General features: G+C 34.1%; 3 protein-coding genes across 5 annotated transcripts; all 3 read right to left on the minus strand.

Moving 5' to 3' along the window:
* Window positions 1-1,674: 1,674 nt before the first annotated feature.
* On the minus strand, window positions 1,675-4,343 carry LOC128223916 (alpha-protein kinase vwkA-like). Its single transcript, XM_052933387.1, has 3 exons — window positions 3,549-4,343; window positions 3,038-3,214; window positions 1,675-2,818 (listed from the first exon to the last, which is right to left on the minus strand). Exons 1-3 carry the CDS (start codon window positions 3,648-3,650, stop codon window positions 2,330-2,332), a joined length of 768 nt encoding a protein of 255 aa, XP_052789347.1. The 5' UTR covers window positions 3,651-4,343; the 3' UTR covers window positions 1,675-2,329.
* Window positions 4,344-7,475: 3,132 nt separating this feature from the next.
* Window positions 7,476-10,033, minus strand: LOC128223157 (myosin heavy chain kinase B-like). Of its 3 annotated transcripts, none has more exons than XM_052932447.1 (3): window positions 9,802-10,033; window positions 8,813-8,989; window positions 7,476-8,596 (listed from the first exon to the last, which is right to left on the minus strand). In XM_052932447.1, exons 1-3 carry the CDS (start codon window positions 9,901-9,903, stop codon window positions 8,099-8,101), a joined length of 777 nt encoding a protein of 258 aa, XP_052788407.1. In that variant the 5' UTR covers window positions 9,904-10,033; the 3' UTR covers window positions 7,476-8,098. The 3 variants fall into 3 exon arrangements, with proteins under 3 accessions (XP_052788407.1, XP_052788416.1, XP_052788423.1); XM_052932456.1 differs by having other exon boundaries at window positions 7,477-8,596; window positions 9,807-10,031; XM_052932463.1 differs by lacking the exon at window positions 9,802-10,033 and adding an exon at window positions 9,712-9,731 and having other exon boundaries at window positions 7,477-8,596.
* Window positions 10,034-13,950: 3,917 nt separating this feature from the next.
* LOC128218954 (uncharacterized) lies at window positions 13,951-16,364 on the minus strand. Its single transcript, XM_052926736.1, has 3 exons — window positions 16,206-16,364; window positions 15,434-15,604; window positions 13,951-15,126 (listed from the first exon to the last, which is right to left on the minus strand). Exons 1-3 carry the CDS (start codon window positions 16,305-16,307, stop codon window positions 14,638-14,640), a joined length of 762 nt encoding a protein of 253 aa, XP_052782696.1. The 5' UTR covers window positions 16,308-16,364; the 3' UTR covers window positions 13,951-14,637.
* Between the last annotated feature and the right edge of the window lie 5,017 nt (window positions 16,365-21,381).

Raw genomic sequence — 21,381 nt, forward strand, 5'->3', positions numbered from 1 at the left:
AGTATTGTGTAATCTACACTACTCATACGCTACAATAGACAATGAATTAAATTGCATTACTCCCCTTTAATCATAAACTCAATAAATCTTTAAATACTATATACTGATGCTGTACTCTTTAATAACATTTGATAATCGGATTTCACACAGTATAACATGTAATCAGAACTTTGTGTCTGTTTACATATCACACTCATCCCAAGGAAAACAACAAAAAATAAGTGCGGTGACAGTTATCAAAGTTTTGATTTATGCAACTATTGTTTTAATCTTAAAGGTTAATCATCCAGTTTCAAACGCATCAGAGCACATGTACTCGGTAAGCGAAACGAAAAAAATGACATATATCTAAATCATATCAAAGTAAAAAAGAAACACAAAAAAAACAATAAGATAATGACCGATGACCTGATTTGTGTGGTTCCAAACTCATTTCAACAAACGAGAACGATATTGTACTATCCTGTATTTGTTCTATTGAAATTTACGACAGGAGTAAATCAACATCGCTTATCTCTTCATCAAAATATATGTAGATATCCAGGCTCAAACCATATTGACCCATTGACCCATTGTGGTGTCATTGACTGGTGAAGTTTCAACGTCGAATTCCCTTATGAGTAGAATATGTGATAAATATAATTTAAGACGCCAGTTCTGAGACATGGAGCCGAAAGTAACGTGTTACGGAATGACAGTAGTTTGAAATATATTTAGAAACAAGCACTCACTGATTTAAGTGTGTACAAGTTTAGATAGTTTTCATAGTTCTTTTTTTTGCTTCGATCAAGATATTTGGTTTTAACGCAATGGAAGACATGTATTCTGTACTCATTACATAGCTGACTATTGTTAACATATTATGCAAAAATGGTTTACGTATATATGTAGGTAATGCATTTGCTTTTGTTCCAAGCATCTAATAAAGTAAGATAAATCTTATAAAATGTATTTAGTTAAAAGGAGGGGTATTTTTCGATGAAATCCGACATGTTCTCTAGATAAGGCACTTTATTGATGTGACGACATGAAAAGCCCCTCTTATTAATACCGCTCAACTACTCTACTACGCAGTTGTAAAAATACTTGGAAGAAAAGCTCATACAGTTTATGGGGATATTTAAATCGACATTCTCGAGATAAGGGCATGTAAATATTTGATTCATGAAATTCAAAGTAGGTGCATTTTTCAAAAACAAGGCCTCATGCACATAAGTATATAGTTATCAGGTTACAGAATCGTAATGCATGTATGACCTACACATCGCACTGTCATGAGCTGTGTCATCGTGTAGCTAGTTTAAAGATAAAAAATATTGTCATAACCTTGGTGTCGTTGTCGGCATCGTGGTCAACGGCGTCGTCGGCGTGCAAAATGTTCAACATTTGCTTGGCTTTACTCGAGATGTTAATTCAAAATTGTTTCTAATTTACACATGCATAACAAGGTCCATAAACCTCGCTTTAAAAATGAGTCATTTTCGACCCATTTTTTGGTAAATGGATACTTATGAGTACTACACTTTTATCATAATGTAACGTGTTAAAGAAATGACCACAAACTGGTTGAAATTTCCATTAAGACTCTTAACTGATCGAGTATCCGCGACGGTGTGAAAAAAATAAACTTGTTTTTTTTTAATTGTTTTTATTTTTCTATTTGCATTCTGATCATGATCGACGTATCATAACAGTAAAAGCATATGTGAAACTATTTGGATGCAAGGAAGGCAGCTTTACAGTGTGCGGGGACAATGTGTAGTTCAGCTTATCATTTCAGTATAGTAAAAACAAAACTGATTTATAAACATGTTATTACAACACTGTTAGGACTATTAGTCACACTTGTTGTCAACATATTACGCAGAGGAAGAACTGTAAATATAGAGGAAACCACTGCACCTGACAAACCAAATTCACAAAAGCCGTGGTCGGGAGTTAATCTCGGGACGCCTTGGTTATATATATAAAAGTTATGTGCTAACCAACCTATCTTGAGATTATTTATCCCCCATTACGTCTGTCCAGTTTCCAGCGTTTCTGATTACTAAACTTTCAGACATCTTAGTTTACTCACGTGATAATGGTAGACACGTCTAATGTCTGGTTTTTGTATTCAACACTGTCTTCTGTCTTAATATTTCGGTTGAACTTACAAGATATTAGAATTTGTCTTAAAACATTGTTTGGTAAAAAGCCTGTCTTGAATTTTTTTCAGAAAAGATTAAGGCAAGGATCAAGACTTAGACAGTCCGAAAGACCAATACTTTCAAAGTCCACAGGTGGAGATAGATAAGGCTGTAAACTAGCCTAACATTGCTAAGACGATTCAGCGATCTGGGAACAAAATTGAATAACGTGGCGGTCTGTCTTCATCTAATCTCCTAGGCCCCTTTGCTGTATACCCTGGTTTTACAAAGTCTTGACAGAGGTACGTACACACATGGTTTGCAAAGAACGAGGTGATACCTTTCGCCCCCTTGTCGGATTCTCCAAATGTTTCGCTGTTCGAGTGAATCACCGGGTTTGTAAACACAAACTTTCCGTTGTCAAGAACACCCTGGAGGTTACATATCACAAACTGACCGCCACTTTCTTGGTACGAAAAATGGCAAAATGCTGCAGGCAGTGCTGACATTTCATGTGTTGCATATCCTGTTGTATCGATGTATGTGATAAAATCGCCTTTTAACCGACGTTCGATAACTACAGCTTCATCCTCCGAGAAAGTCTTGTTGAAATTCCAGAAGAAACGAGCAAACATCTGGAAGTCGGATTGAGTGTCCATGATCGCTACCTCTGGTGCAAGAAATTCCACCTGCAATAAGACAGTCATTTTAGATCCATGGAATATGTAGTTTGGAGCTTTAATGTTTAACATGGGTTATAGAAGTAGACAGGGCATCTTACACATTGTTTCTGCATGCACTAAAACTATGCATATCCCGTGTCAATTTGATCATAAAGGTCTGAAATAATGTTCATATTAAAATTACGGTGGTAAAAAGATTTTAACAACATTACTTTTGTGCGTTACCTTAGGTCGGGCCTTCGTGGTACCAAGATAGCTGTTAAAAGGTTCGATGAACTGCCGTGTCCGATAAAACACAGCCTTATAGTGTCTCCAGTCCCTAGTCCCGGCATGGGCATATGTAAAGACCTTCACAATCACACTCTCCTGCGATTCGCATGACCGCTGCTTGATTGCCACTCCCTAAAACATATGAGAACGGAAAACATTGGACTGTTCAGAACCTTTTTAAAGTTAGCAACATTTTTAACGTCAAAGTTTCAATAAGAAGTGAAAATACAATTGATATATGCAAATAATAATAATGATAATAATCACGACAAATTTAAAACATCTCCACTCCTCTTTTATTTTTACAGTTTTAATATGCATTTCTCGTCAACAATGACTTATCATTTTTTTGCGTTATAACGAAAACTTTAATATTTTTTTTATTTTTTCAAAGGTCGTTCAATGACATATTTTCACAATTTCTGATGGAAAAATCCTTTGCATGCGATGCATTCAAAGTACAAACCTTAAACAAAATAAATTTGTCTCCTTTATATTTAGGTTTGCATTTAAAATAACAAATATTTCCCTCCTCTGAAACCCAAGTACTATGTTCCACTTGAAGCATTATGCTTCTTGCTTATACGGTAGAAACGTGGAAATGAAATCTGTACTCTCTTTTCTTTCCTTATGTATGCCAATATGATAGTTATTCTTAGAATTTTGGAAATCCGTCAGTTTTGTCAATACGTAAACTCAGTTTACGCGCTGCAAGATAGCTGTTTAAAAAGTTGTTTTTTTATTATTATGTGTCGGCATTTCAAACCTATGGCAAACCAAGATCGACGAGTGGTGAAGGCCAATGGTTGTTTGTAATCCCCCCAGTCCAACAAGAGGCATTACTGAACCATACTTAAAGTAAGAGTAATGGGCCTTGCCTTATCTGTTCGTATCGTTCCGTGTAACGTATGTGGCCAGTTTTATTTTAATCTCTTGAATAGAATATTGTGTTACGGCCAAGGTCAATGTTGTGCACGTCGACGACGCAAACCCCAAGGCTTATTTAATACCTTCCCCATTTCCAATCAAAGAAAGACTAGCTAAAAATAAAAATAGAACGACTGGAACCACTTTTTTTCTCGGTATTTGTAGGTAAGCAATTTCCTCTTCGGCGAAACCTAAGTATTGTTTCCCACTTATATCGTTGCACACTATTTCATTCCTTAGGAATTATATGTTTTACTTTCTCAGTATTTTATAAACTGGGTCTTGCTTTGTCCTTGAACTTTAAACATACGAATTAATCTACGTGTAAGCTATATAAGGAAGGAATTCAATTCCGACAATTTTGCTATTTATATAGTTATCAGTCTGAGATGAACACTTTCAAATTCATGACATGACAAGCCAGATAGTTTGTCAATAACTTGACGTGGTGGAATGAAAAATTAGGTACTTTCCCATTCATACCCAAGTTATTGTGCTCGGTTTGATTAAAAAGATTCGACATATAAGCCCAAATATATGTTTTAGCGACTGGCTGAGGATTTTGTAAGAAATATTGAAATGATCAAATTAAATGTTTATATATTTAAAACATTATTTCATAACAAAAAGGGTAAAACTAAATTATTTTTTACGAATAAAATAAATATCTTGATGTTTTTATTTCAAAATGTGTCATAATTTATATTATTCTTTCAAACACGTTGAAATCCACCAATACAGACATTTAATGGAGTTTTGATTCTGAAATTTGAATCTTGACAAAAATCAAATGCCCTTTGACTTGTGGCAAAATAAGTATTGCTGTAATTTAAAATGAAAACACGTTTAACTCAATGAATGATAACTCTACAGTAGCAAGAATAAATATATCCTTTAACGTATGGGAATAACGTCAATCATAGTAAAGAAACGTCAATAATCATGGTAATACAAGATGCATTTTTGAAGCATGATCTTGAGCCTTTAAATATATGCATAAACTACTGCATGCAAGTATTATGTGAAGGTTAGTGTCTATTTGTAGATATTTATGAACATTGATCGCTAAGTATGGCACAGACGAACAAACGATTAGTTTTCATATGGAGACCTTAAAAAAGATAAGTTATTAACATATATACTACATGTAGTTGAAAATGGCTTTGATCCTGACTTAGCCCCGCCTTATTGACGTACGGCTTTCTCTCAGTCGACCAGTACTGCAACAGCATTTGTCCAAAAATATGTTTTATTTGAATTTAGTATGTTGATTTTGTTGAAAGCTATATTAATTCAACCATTTGTTCAATCCCTTAAGGTTTCGATTAACAGTTTCTAAATTGCATTTGATTTGTATGTATTTTCATCAAAGTCAATGGAAATAAAAAAAAATCAGAAATTATTACGTTATTTTATCATATAACAAGTGAGAGACCTAAATAAGGAAAGAGACTTATGATGCACTCTTACTCCCAAATAAGATTTACTACAATTAGTAATATTGTTTTAATATTCCAAAAAGGATAAATAAATGTCGAAAACAATGGTTCTTATGAAGCATACCGAGTTGAATTTGAAAGAAATGAGCATAAAACACTTTTATTCTACCTTATAAGATAATGTTAGACCACAGTAAATCATTTAGCATTCACCATGCAATCATTTAATATTTTTGCGCTTTCAGCTATTAAATGCGGTTACAATCTTGTAATCAGTAATCAATATTTTGCCATAAATGCATTACTAGTATTTAGTAAGTAGTTAAAGATTTATCAGTCATAATTGATGTTTGTTATACATGTGTATGCATGGATTTTGAATAAGAGTGTCACTTTAAGTTATGAAAAAACGTTTTATGAATACCGGCCCTGCAATTTCAACTGCATTTCTGCTGATTTTATACGCGGATAAGACATTCCAATGTATTCCAATTCATGGAAAGTGAGATATGATGAGATATACGACCTTGTTTTGCGTGATTCAAACATAATCCAAATAAAAAGCCAACATTTATACACTATATGTTCTGCTGAAATGAGGTAAATTTGTCAATGAGTCAACAACGCTTATCTCTACCAAAATAAACCGTAGATATAAATACTTAAAACGTTGGCCGTTTTTTTTTTCGACATTAACCTATATATTGCAAATTTCAACGTGGGATCTGAATGGAAATATTGTGCGCAATGTTTCCTTAAATGGATATTTAACGTGACACTCTTATTCTTAATCCATACAATCACATGTATAACAAACATCAATTTTAAGGGATAAACCTTTAACTACTTACTAAATAATGCATTTATAGAAAATGCTAATAATTGATAACAAGATTGTAACCGTGTATTTAATAGCAGAAAGCGCAAACATATTAAATGATTGGTGAATGCTAAATGATTTACAGTGGTCTACTATAGTCTCATAAAGTAGAAATACCATGCTTTATGTTCATTTCTTTCAAATTAAACTCGGTATCCTTCAAAAGAATCATTGTTTTCGACATTTTTTAATCCCTTTTGGAATATTAAAACAATATTACTAATTATGGTAAATCTGGGAGTAAGATTGCATCTTTAAGGTATGGAGCGGTTACGAATGTTTAGTGGAAGGTCAGATGGAGGATGGAATGACAACAAAATGCATTTTACTAAATCCGCCTCCAACTAAGAAGGGAATAATAAGTATGAAGGATCACATTCACTTGACAGGAATTTGAAAATAAAAAATCTAAAAGTTCTAGGGCATTTAATATTTGAAAATAAACAACGATTAACTTAGAAATTTTGTTAACTTAAACAACGTCCTGAACAATCGTCGGATTGGCCCAATATATAATATACATGTTTGGTTACCAACAAACCTGAACTATGTAGATAAAAGAGAAAGAAACTTTGCAGTGAATGTATACACTTTAAAATGTATTTTCCCTGTGTTAAGGTTTAAACATATATTTACTTGAATGGAGGAATACTGTACAATGTTAAACATACTCGTTGTCATTGCTCGTGACATTGGCGACGGGCCTAGGCATCGTCGACGATTTCATCATTGATATCGCTAATGACATCGACGACGGCTATAGGCATCGTTGATCATGGCTTAATCATTCGTATCGCTTATGGCATCGTTGATGGTTTCATCATTGGTATCGTTTCGTCGTTTAGGTATTGTGTATCATAGTTCATAAACCGACCAAAATCTTCTTCCAAACATGTAACTTGTTACGAGGCCCGCAACTCGTGCATTATCAAAATTTCGATCTAGACCCATTAACATTGGCTAATGTTTACGAGTATGTAATATCATCAACTACAATACAATATAATATTCTCATCAAATGGACCAGATAGAACAGGGTCTGCTTTCAATTGGGATTAAAGACATATTGTTCCCGCGACGGTGAACAAATAAAATTTGTATTTTTCAATAGATGTTTATTTATTTATTTGTTAATGCATTCATAAGTTTATCACAAACAGTTATGATGTGAAGCTACTGCAAAATAAACACCGAAATTATCGATGTTTAAAGAAAATCATACAGTGAAATTGTTCATTATATAGAAAAGCAAACAACACATAAATCTTCAAAAATATATACTTATTGCAATACTATGAACTGACAGGAATCTCATAAAGTAGTTTGGCAACAAAACGTGTTACAAAGACTTAGTATTCAGGAAGCTTATTATTATTTTTTCAAAACGACGTTCCTCCTCGTAAATTTAGCCATTGTGTTTGAGTTGTCATTATGCAAGTACAAACGGGCTTCGTGAGCGATAACTGTACAATTCTGAGTCGTCTCCCTTATACCATGGTTTATGTAAAATATCAGTCATTTTCTTTTGTCGACAAACGCATGGTATACAATTCAAATGACCGGTTTCAGTTTTAGTATCCATTCCTGCATTGTGTCTCATGTAAAACGAGCTTGTCTTGGAAATTGGTACGCTGAAAAAGCCTGTCTTGCATGTATTTAAACATGATTAAGGCGTGGTTCAAGACAAAGACCGGCCAAAAGAATATCAGTTTTAGGTCTTTTAAGGTCTACATGTAGAAATAAATAAGGCGGTAAACTAGCAAACATAGCTTAGACGATTCGGCGATCTGGGAACAAAATTGAGTAACGTGGCGGTCTGTCCTCATCTAATGCTGTAAACTCTTTTGCTATATGACCTGGTTTTATAAAGTCCTGACAGAGGTACGTACACACATGGTTTTCGAAGAACGTGGCGATACCTTTAGCCCCCTTGTCGGATTCACCAAATGTTTCGCTGATCGAGTGAATCACCGGGTTTGTAAACACAAACTTTTCTTTGTCATGAACACCTTGGAGATTGCATATTACAAACTGGACGCCACTTTCTTGATACGAAAAATGACAAAATGCTGCAGGCAGTGCCGACATTTCATGTGTTGCATGTCCTGTTGTGTGTACGTATGTGATAAAATCGCCTTTCAGCCGACGTTCGATAACTACAGCTTCATCCTCCGAGAATATCTTTTTGAAATTCCAGAAGAAACGAGCAAACATTTGGAAGTCGGATTGAGTGTTCATGATCGCCATCTCTGGTGTAAGAAATTCAACCTGCAACAAGACAGTCATTTGAGATCCATTGTAGATGTGGTTGGTGGTTTTAATGTTTAAAATGGATTTAAAACATTGCTTCTTACACCTTTTTGTCTGAATGCACAAAAACTGTGAAAATTATAATCCGTGTCAATATAACCATAAAGGTTGAAACTAACTTTCACATTTAAAAGTACGTTTGTAAAAATATCTTAACACAACTGTATACGTTACCTTTGGTCCAGCATTAGTGGTACCAAGATAGCTGTTGAAAGGTTCAGCGAACTGCCTTGCCAGATGACCTACAGCCTTATAGTGTCCCCAGGTCTTTGTCCCGCCATGGGTATGTCCGAAGACCTTCACAATCACACTCATCGGCGATTTGCACGATCGCTGCTTGAATGCCACTCCCTATAACATTTGAGAATAGAAAACAAAGTCCTATTGTACAGAACATTAACAACGTTGTTAACTTCATGTTTGTTTACTTTAAAATCGTTACTGGTCTGAAGGTTAAATGGAAACACTTGTGATTAGCTGGATTTTTGACAGGAATTGAGAGAACTGTTTCAGCTGTACTTGTTTAGTTAAATATCTGTTCACAAAATCAAATACTTATAAATGAAACAACGATGTCGTTAATTTAAACAAAGTTCTGTACAATCTGCACATTACTCTACATGGCTTAGTCCTTTCTTATAAGCTTTATAAAACAACGCTTCTCTTTAAATTCCATTCAACGACATTAAGTATAATATTTGTTTTATAACATTATATTCCAATGTTTTATATCAAACTGATATCATTTTAACACTGTCTAGTGCAAGATATGAATACAGGCATAACAAAAAAAATGTTTATGACATTTCAGATGGGTTTTAAGTCAAAAAGTTTAAATAAAGCCGATTGAAATAACAATATTGTTTTAAAATATTTTTCCATATATTTACATTATTTGAGAATAATTAAAGACATTACTGTGCCAGTAATTCGTTAAAATAGACAAGGGATATATGCAAAAACAGTAACCACGAAAAAGTAAAAAAAAATATTTAATTATTTTCAAAGTTTATGCATTTCTCATCAACTAAGATTAATCATTTGTTATTGCGTTATAACGAAAACTTCAATACTTTGTCATTATTTCAAAGGTCGTTCAATGATAAATTTACTCAATTGATGATTGTAACATTATTTGCATGCGATGTATCCAAACTACAAACCTTACCAATATATGTATCTCCTTTATATTTTGGTTTACATTTAAAATTACAAAAATGTCCCTTCTCTGAAATCCAAGTACTATGATCCGCTTGAAGCATCATGCTTCTGGCTTATACGGTAGAAACGTGAAAAAGCATTTTTCTGCTCTTTTCCTTCCTTATTAATGGCGATATGATCTTTATTCTTAGAATTTGTAACCTTTGGAAACCCTACTACGCAGTTGTGAGAATACTTGGAAGAACAGCTTATACATTTTCTTATGGTATTTAAATCAACTTGCACGAGATAAGGGCATGTTTATATTTGATTCATGAAATCCAAAGTGGGTGCATATTCTGAAAGCAAAGCGCCATGAACATAAAAATATACTTTTCAGGCGCCAGAATTGTGATAGATGTACTAGTATCTCCTACACATTGCACTGTCATGAGTTAGTTTTTTTAGCTAGTTTGAAGACAAATAAATAGTGGCATAGCCTTGGTGTCGTTTTCGGTATCGTCGCCAACGGCGTCGTCGGCGTACAAAAACTTCAACAATGGCTTTGCCGTATCGAGCAAACAGATCATGATGTTAATTCAAACTGTTGTTAACATGCTTCTTGTGACAATGTATACCTGTGTTAAAAGGTCCATAATCCTGGCTTTAATAATGCGTCATTCTAGACCCATTTCATTTGGTAAATGGATACTAATGAGTAATAACCTTTAACCGTAACATAAAAGATTCAGGAATTGACCAAGTCTGGTTTAAGTTTCCGCAATTGAAATGAATAAACGATATTTTTCGATATGTTTCATTTTTCTTATTTGATTTCTGATCTTGACGTATCATAACAGTAATAGCATCTTAAATAAGTTAACAAAATTAAACTAATAAATAAATCAAACTAAATGTTTATATACTTTTTTCATAAGAAAATGGCTAACATAATATAAAATTGTTTCAAATATGAATGAAATGCAGCAACACAGTCCTTTTAAGGAGTTTTGATATTGTTAATTCTGAAATTTGAATCTTGACATCAATCAAGTGCCTATATTGACTTGTGATAGAATGGATATTTTTGTATTTTAAAATTAAATCTAGTGTAACTTAACGAATGAGAATTCAAATATACAAAAAAATAATTTGCATGTATTATGTTAAGGGTAGTGTTTATTTGTAAATATTTATGAACATAAATCGTTTAAGTCTAGTACAGCCGCACAAACGTTTATTTTTCGTATGGAAACCATTAAAATATCATAAATAATGGTTGAAAATCACGACCTTATTGACGTACAAATATTATGTTGAGGATAGTCTTTATTTGTAGGTATTTATGAACATAAATCGCGAAGTAAGGCTCAGTCGGACAAATGATACCTTTTCATATGGAATCCTTATATAGGAAAACAATTATAATAAATAAATTTGGTTTTATTCCTGACAAAGCCCTGACTTTTTAAGTACGGCAAAAAAAACGTCTATCAGTATGAACATAAAAATACTGTAACGGCATCGGTCCAAACAGATTTTTAACCATTACATCTTTCATTTAAAAACAAAATATTGTGTTGGGCCAAGGCTTCGATAATCGGTTTTGGTAATTACATCTGACATTTATGGGGGGGGGGGGTATCACAGGCAATGAAATTACAGTAATTTAAGAAATAATTTAGTTATTTTATCTTTTGATCAGTGAGATACTTCAACGAAAATGATCAACATTTCAATGTATTTAAATGCATTGGAATTCAAAAATGAGATAAATATATATCAATGACCTGTTATGCGTTTTTCAAATGCAAACTTATTCCAAAGAAAAAGCAGACAACCTACACTATATAAGTTATTCTGAAATAATGTGACAGTTCATCAACAATATCTCTATTCCACAAATAAACCGTTTATATCAAGGCAAAAACTGTTGGCCGATTATTGTGACATTGACCTACATCTGGCGAAACTCAATCGTTGGTTGAGTAGAACTTATTATTTCTAAATCTACCCCTAACTTCGTGGAAGGCAATAATAAAAGTGGAGGATCTCAACTAACAGTTATTTGAAATAAAAATGCATAAGTTTCTTTTTGCTTAACCCTGCCATTGCATAAATGACATTGTTCATATCATCGTCGGCATTATCATAACACATGAAATTGCATAGTAATTTCGTCAGAGGTATCGCTCATTAAAAACCGTGACTTTGGAAACCCGATAAGCGCATGGATAGTGTTATTTATTAATTTAAGTTGTTTGTCTATTAGCTGGTGTCGGTCATTTAAACTTTGGTAAAACAAGAGCGCCGAGGAGCGAAGAGAAAGCTCGCCTGTATTCTTTTATTCGAACAAGGGGCATTAATGGACAATTATTAATGCCAGAGTTATGGGCCTTGCTATACATGTGTATATTATTTCTTGCATTATGTGTGGCAAGTTTTATTTGAATCTCTTGAATGGTTTGAGAGTTACGGCCAAGGTCAAGATTGAAAGCGTCGACGACGTCACTCTAAAACAGACGAGCTAAAACACATACACTTAAACGCAGTATATTTGACTTTGGAATTACCCTTTTCCCCGTGTATGTTTACGTTAGTAATTTAATGTACCCCATCCGCAAAAAACACATGGTGATACCTAAGTATTATATTCCACCATAATTATATTCTTGATTTGTCAAAGACGGTTGCATGGTCCATTGGAGTTGTTCGTTTTTATTTCAATGTTAAGGAATAAAGTACATACTTATTCTATTGCTGTAACGCAAAATTTCAATCGTCATTTGCAAGCTTGGTCTTGCTTTGTCCTTGACATAAAAAACAGACGAACTGATATACGTGTAAACTTTAAACGTAAACAATTCCGACAATTTTGCTATTCATAAGGTTATTTCTGAGTCACTTTGGGTGCATTCATTGTAAGTTAGTGTAAGTTATCATAGTCTGGGATGAACACTTTCATATTTATAACATGACATGACAAATAGAATGTCGATGACATGGACCAAAAAAATGAGAATTTAGGTACTGTCCCATTTATAGCAAAGCTATCTTTGGCTCTTTTTTGTTTCAAATGATACGACACATAATCCCATAATGTCTGATAAATTAGTACACCAGAAACTTGAGTAGTAACGATATCATTTTTTAAATGTCTTTATATTTAAGCCATTATTTCAAAAGAAAAAAGGGTAAAAGACATTAAAAATGTATACAAATAGAAATACCTATTCTGATTGATATCAAAATATGTAATCTCTGGGTTTCTTTCAAATACAAATGAAATCTAACAACACAGGAATTCTATGTAGAATTGTTTCCTTAAATATGAATCTTGATATAAATCATGCGTCCATGATTTATTTACTTGTGGTGAAGTAAATATTGCCGATACACCTGACCTGTATGGGTTTTTCTTCCAAACAGTCAATGCCAATACAGTATTTCAGAAATAATGAAGTTATTTTATCACATGGCCAGTGAGATACCTAAATTTGGAAAGCGAGTAAATGTGATTTATGAATACCAGCCTTGCAATTTAATCTTCATTTCTGCTTGAATCTTCATTTCTATAATACTCGGATGAGTAATACAAAAATGATCAACATAGCAATGTATTCAAATTCACGGAAAAACAAAAATGAGATCACTATCATAAATAAGCAACTTAATTCTGAAATGATGACAGTTTGTCATTGAATCAACAACGCTTATCTCGACCAAAATAACCTACATCTAGCGAAGTTCAATCGTAGGTTCCGAGAAGAATATATTTTAAGCAATGTATATTTGAGGTAAATGAAGAGGTTACGAATGGTTTGTCATTTCATGTTCTTTTCTACACCCTTATTTGCTGAAATGTCCAGACACAATCAACGCCTCTTGATCCGCATTTGCGCATGCGCAAAAGTATCAAGCAATAATTATGTTTAAAAACGTCGAATTTTATTGAACAAGAATTACGTTTTCCGAATTAAATAATTGGCATATTCGAAAAATACTGCCATCACATTTTCGACAAAAAATTAGACTTAAATTGGCAAATGCTTTCGCATAACGTAATAGCCTAATCAAATTGACCACATAGTACAGGTACTGATTTATGACATATGATTGGGTTGAAGGAAAACTTTTACGGTAACCTCGTCGGTGAAAAAATAAAAGGCGTATTTTTCGGTATAATTTTTATTTGTCAAATGCATAAGTTTTAACATCCAGAGTAATACTTGAACAGTTATGACATGAACCTACTGCATCAGCAATAAGGACATGTCGGCAGAACAGTAAAATTGCACATAGCCGATTCCAGAGGAACACATTAAACTTCAACAAAGTAAAATATTGCAATACTATGAAATGACTGGAATATATAACTACATTTGTAACGAATACTTTAAATGTGGTAGGCTGAATATCATTATTTATTCAAAACGAAGTTCTTTATGAATCGCCGTAAATTTAACCATTGTTTGTAAATTGTTAATATGCAAAGCCTTGGTATCGAACGACTTAGTAAACGTGCCTTAACATCGTTGAGCGATCAATGTACCATTCTGACTTGTCCCCCCTCGTATTTCCGTCGTTTCTGAAGTTCTAAACTTTCGGGCATCTTGGTTTGCTGACAACCGCATGGTATACAAGTATAATGGTCGGTTTCTGTATCCAATCCTGCATTGTGTCTCTAGTACAACGAACTAAAGTTTTCATGGAACTAGGTGTGGTGTTAAAGCCCACATTGTATGTCTTCAGATAGTTTTAGGATATGGTCTAAGACTAAAAACACTTTTTTAGGTATGTTTTTGTCTAAATGTAGACATATACAAGGCTGTAAACTGGTCAAGCATAGATAAAGCGATTCAGCGGTCTAGGAACAAATCTGAGTAACGTGGCGGTCTGTCCGCATCTAAGCTCATAGAGTCCTTTACAGTATAACCTGGTTTTATTAAATCTTTACAGAGGTACGTACACACATGGTTTTCGAAGAACGTGGCCATACCTTTAGCACCCTTGTCGGATTCACCAAATGTTTCGCTGTTCGAGTGAACAACCGGGTTAGTAAACACAAACTTTCCTTTGTCAAGAACACCTTGGAGGTTACATATCACAAACTGACCGCCACTTTCCTGGTACGAAAAATGGCAAAATGCTGCAGGCAGTGCTGCGATAACGTGCTTTGCTTCCCCTCTTCTATCAATGTACGTCATAAAGTCGCCTTTCAGTCGACGTTCGATGACTACAGCTTCATCCTCCGAGAATGTCTTGTTGAATTTCCAGAAGAAACGAGCAAACATCTGGAAGTCGCATTGAGTGTCCATGATCGCCATCTCTGGTGCAAGAAATTCCACCTGCAATTGTTTGTTTTAAAGTTTGTTTTATTTAACAACGATTGTTAAACAAGTTACTTTTATTACAACATTATATTCATCACTATCGCCGGCACGATGTTTGGCGAGAGTGTGGTACACGTCAAGTCGTACTCATACATTGCCCTTTAAACCTATTATGACTTTTTTCTCATATGTCTGTAGAGTAACATTCGTGTCAATTGGAAAACGTTGGGGAAATACTATGGTCTAACGTACAAGTTTCGTAGTACGGAGATAAAAAATGACCTAAAATTAAAGCCAAATTGAACACAAATGTATACTTTACCTGAAGTCCAACCTTCATGGTGCCCAGGTAACTGTTGAACGCGCCAGCGACCTGTCGTGCCAGTTGTCCGCCGGCCTTGTAGTGTCCCCAATCCGTGGGCCCTCCATGGATGTGTCTATAAACCTTCACTATTACAAACTCCGGCGACTCGAACGATCCCCGTGCCACTCCCTATAACGTTTGAGAATGGGAGGCATGTAGCATAGTATTGACATAAAGGAAATACACATAACGTAGTGCCTCCTATTGAAGCGCTTAACCAAACTGAAATCAAGCATGTATCAGAACGTTCTGTTTTTTTTCAATTCCATAACATTGTATGTGAGTTGTTTGATGAAATAAATTCCAATAACATATTTTCCAACCGTTTTTAGGACGATATACTTAAGTATTTAACAAATTTGTTTATTGCAATTAAGACGATGATCAAAATTATTTAAACAATTCGCAAAATTTTATCAATCTTTTTTTTCAGCCAAGCACTAGACAGTGGTTAGATTGTCAACAGTGTCCATATTTGGATTGCAATGATATACTTGCAAGTTTACACAGTAACATAGTTTATTGAATTTACTTATAGATTTTTTAATTTAAATAAAGCCAATATATGATTATGTCACTCAGAGTAATAACATTTCTCTATGACGTAATCTTTTATTATTGCGTTTTAACGAAAATTCGGTATTGTTTTCTAATTCCAAAGGCCGCACAAAATCAGTCCCATTTAATGTCTGTTTTTTTTTTGTGATACATGTACATTTAAAATACAAACCTTAAACACCATGTATTTTAGTCCTTTATATTTCGGTTTGCAACTAAAGTTATAAAAACGTCCCTTCTCCGATACCCATGTACTGTGTTGCACTTGAAACATCGTACTTACTTATACGGAAGAAATTGTTAATAATGTTTCTTTACCTATTCCTGCGTTTATATACCAACTTGGTAACTTTTTTTAGAACTGTGGAAACCCGGTAGTGATACCTGGGGTAACAATTACTAATTCAATATATGCCTCGTGTCGGATAGATTGTCATGACTCAAAAATTCAGGGACTTTCCACTTGTAACCTGTAGTTTTCCTATCGATTATCAGTTTAATCTGCCGGTAAAGGAATAAAAAGGTATTTTGAAATGATATTCATGGAATTCTCAAATTAAGTGTTTATATATTTAGATTTCATCAGAAAGAAGTTTATTTAAAAGGACGCTTAAAGGCACACAAGCTAGGTTGATGCCAAACACTTTAAAGATAACATCTTACTCCCAAATACGATGTACCACACTGAAAACAATTGTTTTTATTTACGGAAAAGGATGAATACATATCACAAACAATGGTTCCTTTTAAGGATACCGTGTTTAAAAGGTGCAGAAAACAGTGTATTTCTACCTTTTGAGAAAATAGCTGATAACTGTCTATCTTTTAGCGCTCACCAATAATTTAATATTTGTGCGTTTTCAGCTATTATATACACGGTTACAATCATGTTATCAGTAACTAATATTTTCCATGAATGTATTATTTAGTAAGTAGTTAATGCTTTATCACTTTATCACAAATTTATGTTTGTTATACATGTGTATGCATTGATTTTAAATAAGAGTGTCTTTAAATGCATTATCATTTGATCAAAACAAAACAGTATCGTGCGTGTGTTTATAAAGAATATAGGCCTTAATAAAAGACTTTTTTTAAATTGTTAGAAACTTGGCCACAAATCTCCCAATTAAAAAATGCTCAAAAATATCTCTAAGTATTTTCATCTGTACATAATGAAATGCTTTTTTGTTTTTAACCTTAAAGGGGCTGTACTCCGTATGATGAAATAGCGAAAAAATAAAATTGTCGAAAACTGACATAAACTTGGTATCGATGTGTACAATGCATTGAAACTTAAGTACCACATAGTTTACAATTAAATTATTTTCCGCAGTTTCTTCGTATTTTTTAATCAAAAAAGATTACTAGGTATGTCTACCTAGTAAAATCAATGCCTTATGCGTGATTGGCGTGATATTACCAAGAAACGAAGTGTCCACCATATCAAACAGTTTTTATGTTTAGTGTCAACCCTTACGAATACGAAACCAACCCAGCAATTCTGAAAAAAACGCGAACTGACAACGTGATCTTCGTGTCAGTTTTATGTAAGGCAATACCGACAATTGAGCTATTTATAAAGCCATTTCTAAGTCATTTTGTGTCGATATATCGTAGGGTTTCCCGATCTGGGATGAAAACTTTCTATTAAGTACATGTCAGGTCAGATTGTTTGTCAATGGGATTGGATTGGTCAAATATTATACGGCTCCATGGCCCATATTGGCCGTAAACCTTACTTTGCTTAGGAGTGCTCGGCGATACCCAGAATCTATACGATAAATGTTCTTGGGATATTTTACTGAAACTCAGTTAACGCTAGGTAGTTTCCCATTTCTACCCAATTTTTGTTTTGCTCTGATGTAATCAAATGATATCACATATAATCCAAAATATCAAGTTTATAAAATACATATGACCTGTACGTATTTTCAATAAAGTCAAAGAAAATATGTTTATTTCAGAAATTAATAAGCATTTTTTCATATGACCAGTGAGAGATTTAAGTATGGAAATGAATTATTATATAATAAGTTGTTTTTATGAATACCGGATATGAAATTCTGCTTTTGTTATATTCGGTGAATCAAAACGAAAATGATCAACATTCCAAGTAATGGAAAGAAAATAATAAGATAACTACATGTATACATAAACATGACCTTGTATTGCGTGATTCATACTCATTCCACACCGTAACACTATATTTGTTCTTCTGTATTTTATGAGACAATTGTTTACAATGAGTCAACATCGCTTATCTCTTTACCAAAATAATCCGTAAATATCAAGGCTCAGTCCGTCGGCCGATTTATGTGATATCGAGGTATTAAGCGGTTAAGAATGTTCTGCGGAAAGGTTATACGGACAGGAGTATGGAATGGCAACAAAATGCATTTCTTAATCTCCCTCCAACTTCATGGTAGGGAATAATGTGGAAGATCGGATATAACTGACGGTAATTTCAAAAACAAATATACAAGTGTTTCCCCCATTTAATTAACCCTGTCAGTTTCCAATAATTTCCATAGCTTTGCTACGTAATCAAATATTATATTACTCGTTCAGATAGATTTGGCCTGCTTTTGTAGAACATATATCGGATGTGTCTAAAAGGACCAACATATAACTATTTCTATGTTGTATGTTTGTATGTAGACTGCAAACAATTAATTGTAGATTTAATTTAGATACCAACGGTATATGAAATATGTAGGACAAACAAAAACACAGATGGACATTTGGCCACCTGAAAAGGGAAATATATATATGCACATATTTACTTGAATGTATTTGTAATGAAAAATGTCCACGAAATTAAACACATATCAGAGATAAGACACACATTAAAAGCAACTGCTATTTATACAGATATAGATAATAGCTCATACATTTTACGGGGATATTTAGATAACACTGCACGAGATAAGAACATATACCTAATTCATTAATACCCATAGGGAACTATTGCCTCTTATTTTCGAAACCAACTCGTCATTCACATTAAGCAAACTGTCATCAGGCTTCAGAATTTAAATAATTCCTATAGATCACAATGCCGAGTTTTATGTTTTAGCATTTTTGATTGGCACTCATTGCATCGTCGACGGTTTCGATAAAGGCATCGCTAATGAATCGTCGCGGATTTCGTCGTAGCCATCTCTCATGGCAACGTTTTTGGTTTCGTCATCGCTGATGGCATCGTCGATAGTCATTTATAAGCATCGCGCATGTTATCGTCGCCGGTTTAATCATTGACATCGCTCATAGCATCTACGAGTGTGTAGTTATTGACAACGCTCATTGCATCGTTGGCGGTCATAGGCATCGTCGACGATTTCGTCATTAACATTACTCATAACATCCATGACGCCCATTGGCATCGTCGACGGTTTTGTCATTGGCCTCGCTCATGGCATCGTAGACGGTTTGGTCGGCGCGATATTTAATTGCCCGTTACTCGTGTTTAATAATGTGTCTGTCTAGACCTTGTATGTATTAACGAACGTAAATGGACCAGGCGCATCACAGATACGCTGAAATGGCCTTAAGTAATTTTAATGCTATTTATTTTTGTTTGTTTACGAAATGCCTATAAAACATACATCGACTGTCAGCGGTGTCAGCTTGACCAATCAAAATACTTTTGTTGCGAACTTTACGTCAATGTGCATCACAGAAGTCTCTTCGAGCCGAAATCAACGCTTTTTGATCCGCATTTGCGCATGCGTAAAAGTACCAAACAATGACAATGTTTAAAATCATATAAAACAAAAAAAATGCTGATCTACCGAATAAAATATATCCCATATTTGAAAAATACTGCCGTCACATTCGACATAAAAAATAATGACTAACATTGGTAAATGCTTATGAACAAGTAATAACATTAACCGTAATGTTTTATACTTATCAAATTGACCAGATAGTACATGTTTTGTTTGAGGACACATGCATGGTCGCATTCAAGGAAAGATTCCACGGTACCCGCGTCGGTGAAAATTCAAGGTGTATTTTTCAATTTGATTTTTATTTGTTTTCAACATCATCAAATGCTTTCATAAGTTTTAACATTGAGAGTTATACTGACATGAAGCTATTGCATTAGCAACACCGAAATGGTGCCAGAACTGTAAAATTGCACATAGCCGATACCAGAACAAAACATTACACTTGAAAAATATATAATATTAAAATACTATGAACTGATTTGCATCTACAACAGATTTTTTATTGTGGTATTATTCTTCTTTTAAAAACGAAGTTTCTTATGAACCTCTGTAAATTAGAAACCGTCGTTTCCAAATTGTTAATATGCAAAGCCTTGACATTAAACGTGTCTGCCATCTATAAACTCTGTACGACTTCGTGAGCAATCAATGTTCAATTCTGTCTTGTCTCACCTCGTATTTTCGTCGTTTCTGAAGTAACTAAACTTTCGGGTATCTTAGTTTGCTGACAGCCGAATGGTATTCAAGCCTAATGGCCAGATTATATATTCATTTTTGCAATGTGACTCAAGTAGAACAAACAAGAGTTTGTCTTGGAATTTGGTGTGATGTTAAAACCTTTCGTGTACGTCTTCATGTAGGTTTAAGGCGTGGTTTAAGACTAAGTCCGGGCAAACTAATACAAGTTTTAGGTCTTTTGGGGTCTTAATGTAGAGATAAATAAGGCTGTCAACTAATCAAACACAGCTATGGCGATTCAGTGGTCTTGGAACAAATTTGAATAACGTGGCGGTCTGTCATCATCGAACATCGTGGAATCATTTTCTGTAAAACCAGGATTTATGACATCTTCACAGAGGTACTTATTAACATGGCTTTCGAATATATCTTTAGCACCCTTGTTGGATTCTCCAAATGTTTCGCTGTTCGAGTGAACAACCGTTTTTCATATCATCCTTTTGTAATGAATGTCATAAAATCGCCCTTTAGCCGACGTTATATGACAACATCTTCGTCCCCTGTGAAGGTCTTGTTGAAATTGCAGAAGAAATGAGCAAACATCTGCAAGTGAGATTGAGTGTCCATGATCGACATCCCCGGTGCAAAAAATTCCACCTGCAATAAGGAAAAAAAACATCATTGTGTCCAGATCTACTAACTTGTTCTTTCAATCGAAACGGCTACTTAAATATTTTTGACCGGTCAAACTCATGCATCGCATTTTAAACCTTTTATGTTTTTTATTAACACTCACGCACAAGCGCACGCTCATATACACGTACACACACCCACACACTGTAAACTTCGTGTCAGTTCGAAAGTAAAAGATGACCTACAATTAAAGCTAAGTTCAATACTTATGTGAAAAACTACAAAAACAAGCTCAGTAAAGTT

Source organism: Mya arenaria, chromosome 2 (genome assembly GCF_026914265.1).
Source record: "Mya arenaria isolate MELC-2E11 chromosome 2, ASM2691426v1".
Taxonomy (NCBI): Eukaryota; Metazoa; Mollusca; class Bivalvia; order Myida; family Myidae; genus Mya; species Mya arenaria.

What these genes read in the sequence shown, in the direction of transcription:
- LOC128223916 (XM_052933387.1), bottom strand. Translation starts at nt 3,650, where the DNA reads ATGCTTCAAGTGGAACATAGTACTTGGGTTTCAGAGGAGGGAAATATT. An exon ending in ACAAATTTATTTTGTTTAAG is followed by an intron (nt 3,215 to 3,548) that starts GTTTGTACTTTG and finishes CATATGTTTTAG; the next exon opens with GGAGTGGCAATCAAGCAGCG. An exon ending in CCACGAAGGCCCGACCTAAG is followed by an intron (nt 2,819 to 3,037) that starts GTAACGCACAAA and finishes GTCTTATTGCAG; the next exon opens with GTGGAATTTCTTGCACCAGA.
- LOC128223157 (XM_052932447.1), bottom strand. Translation starts at nt 9,903, where the DNA reads ATGATGCTTCAAGCGGATCATAGTACTTGGATTTCAGAGAAGGGACAT. An exon ending in GAGATACATATATTGGTAAG is followed by an intron (nt 8,990 to 9,801) that starts GTTTGTAGTTTG and finishes CAAATGTTATAG; the next exon opens with GGAGTGGCATTCAAGCAGCG. An exon ending in CCACTAATGCTGGACCAAAG is followed by an intron (nt 8,597 to 8,812) that starts GTAACGTATACA and finishes GTCTTGTTGCAG; the next exon opens with GTTGAATTTCTTACACCAGA.
- LOC128218954 (XM_052926736.1), bottom strand. Translation starts at nt 16,307, where the DNA reads ATGTTTCAAGTGCAACACAGTACATGGGTATCGGAGAAGGGACGTTTT. An exon ending in TAAAATACATGGTGTTTAAG is followed by an intron (nt 15,605 to 16,205) that starts GTTTGTATTTTA and finishes CAAACGTTATAG; the next exon opens with GGAGTGGCACGGGGATCGTT. An exon ending in CCATGAAGGTTGGACTTCAG is followed by an intron (nt 15,127 to 15,433) that starts GTAAAGTATACA and finishes AAACAATTGCAG; the next exon opens with GTGGAATTTCTTGCACCAGA.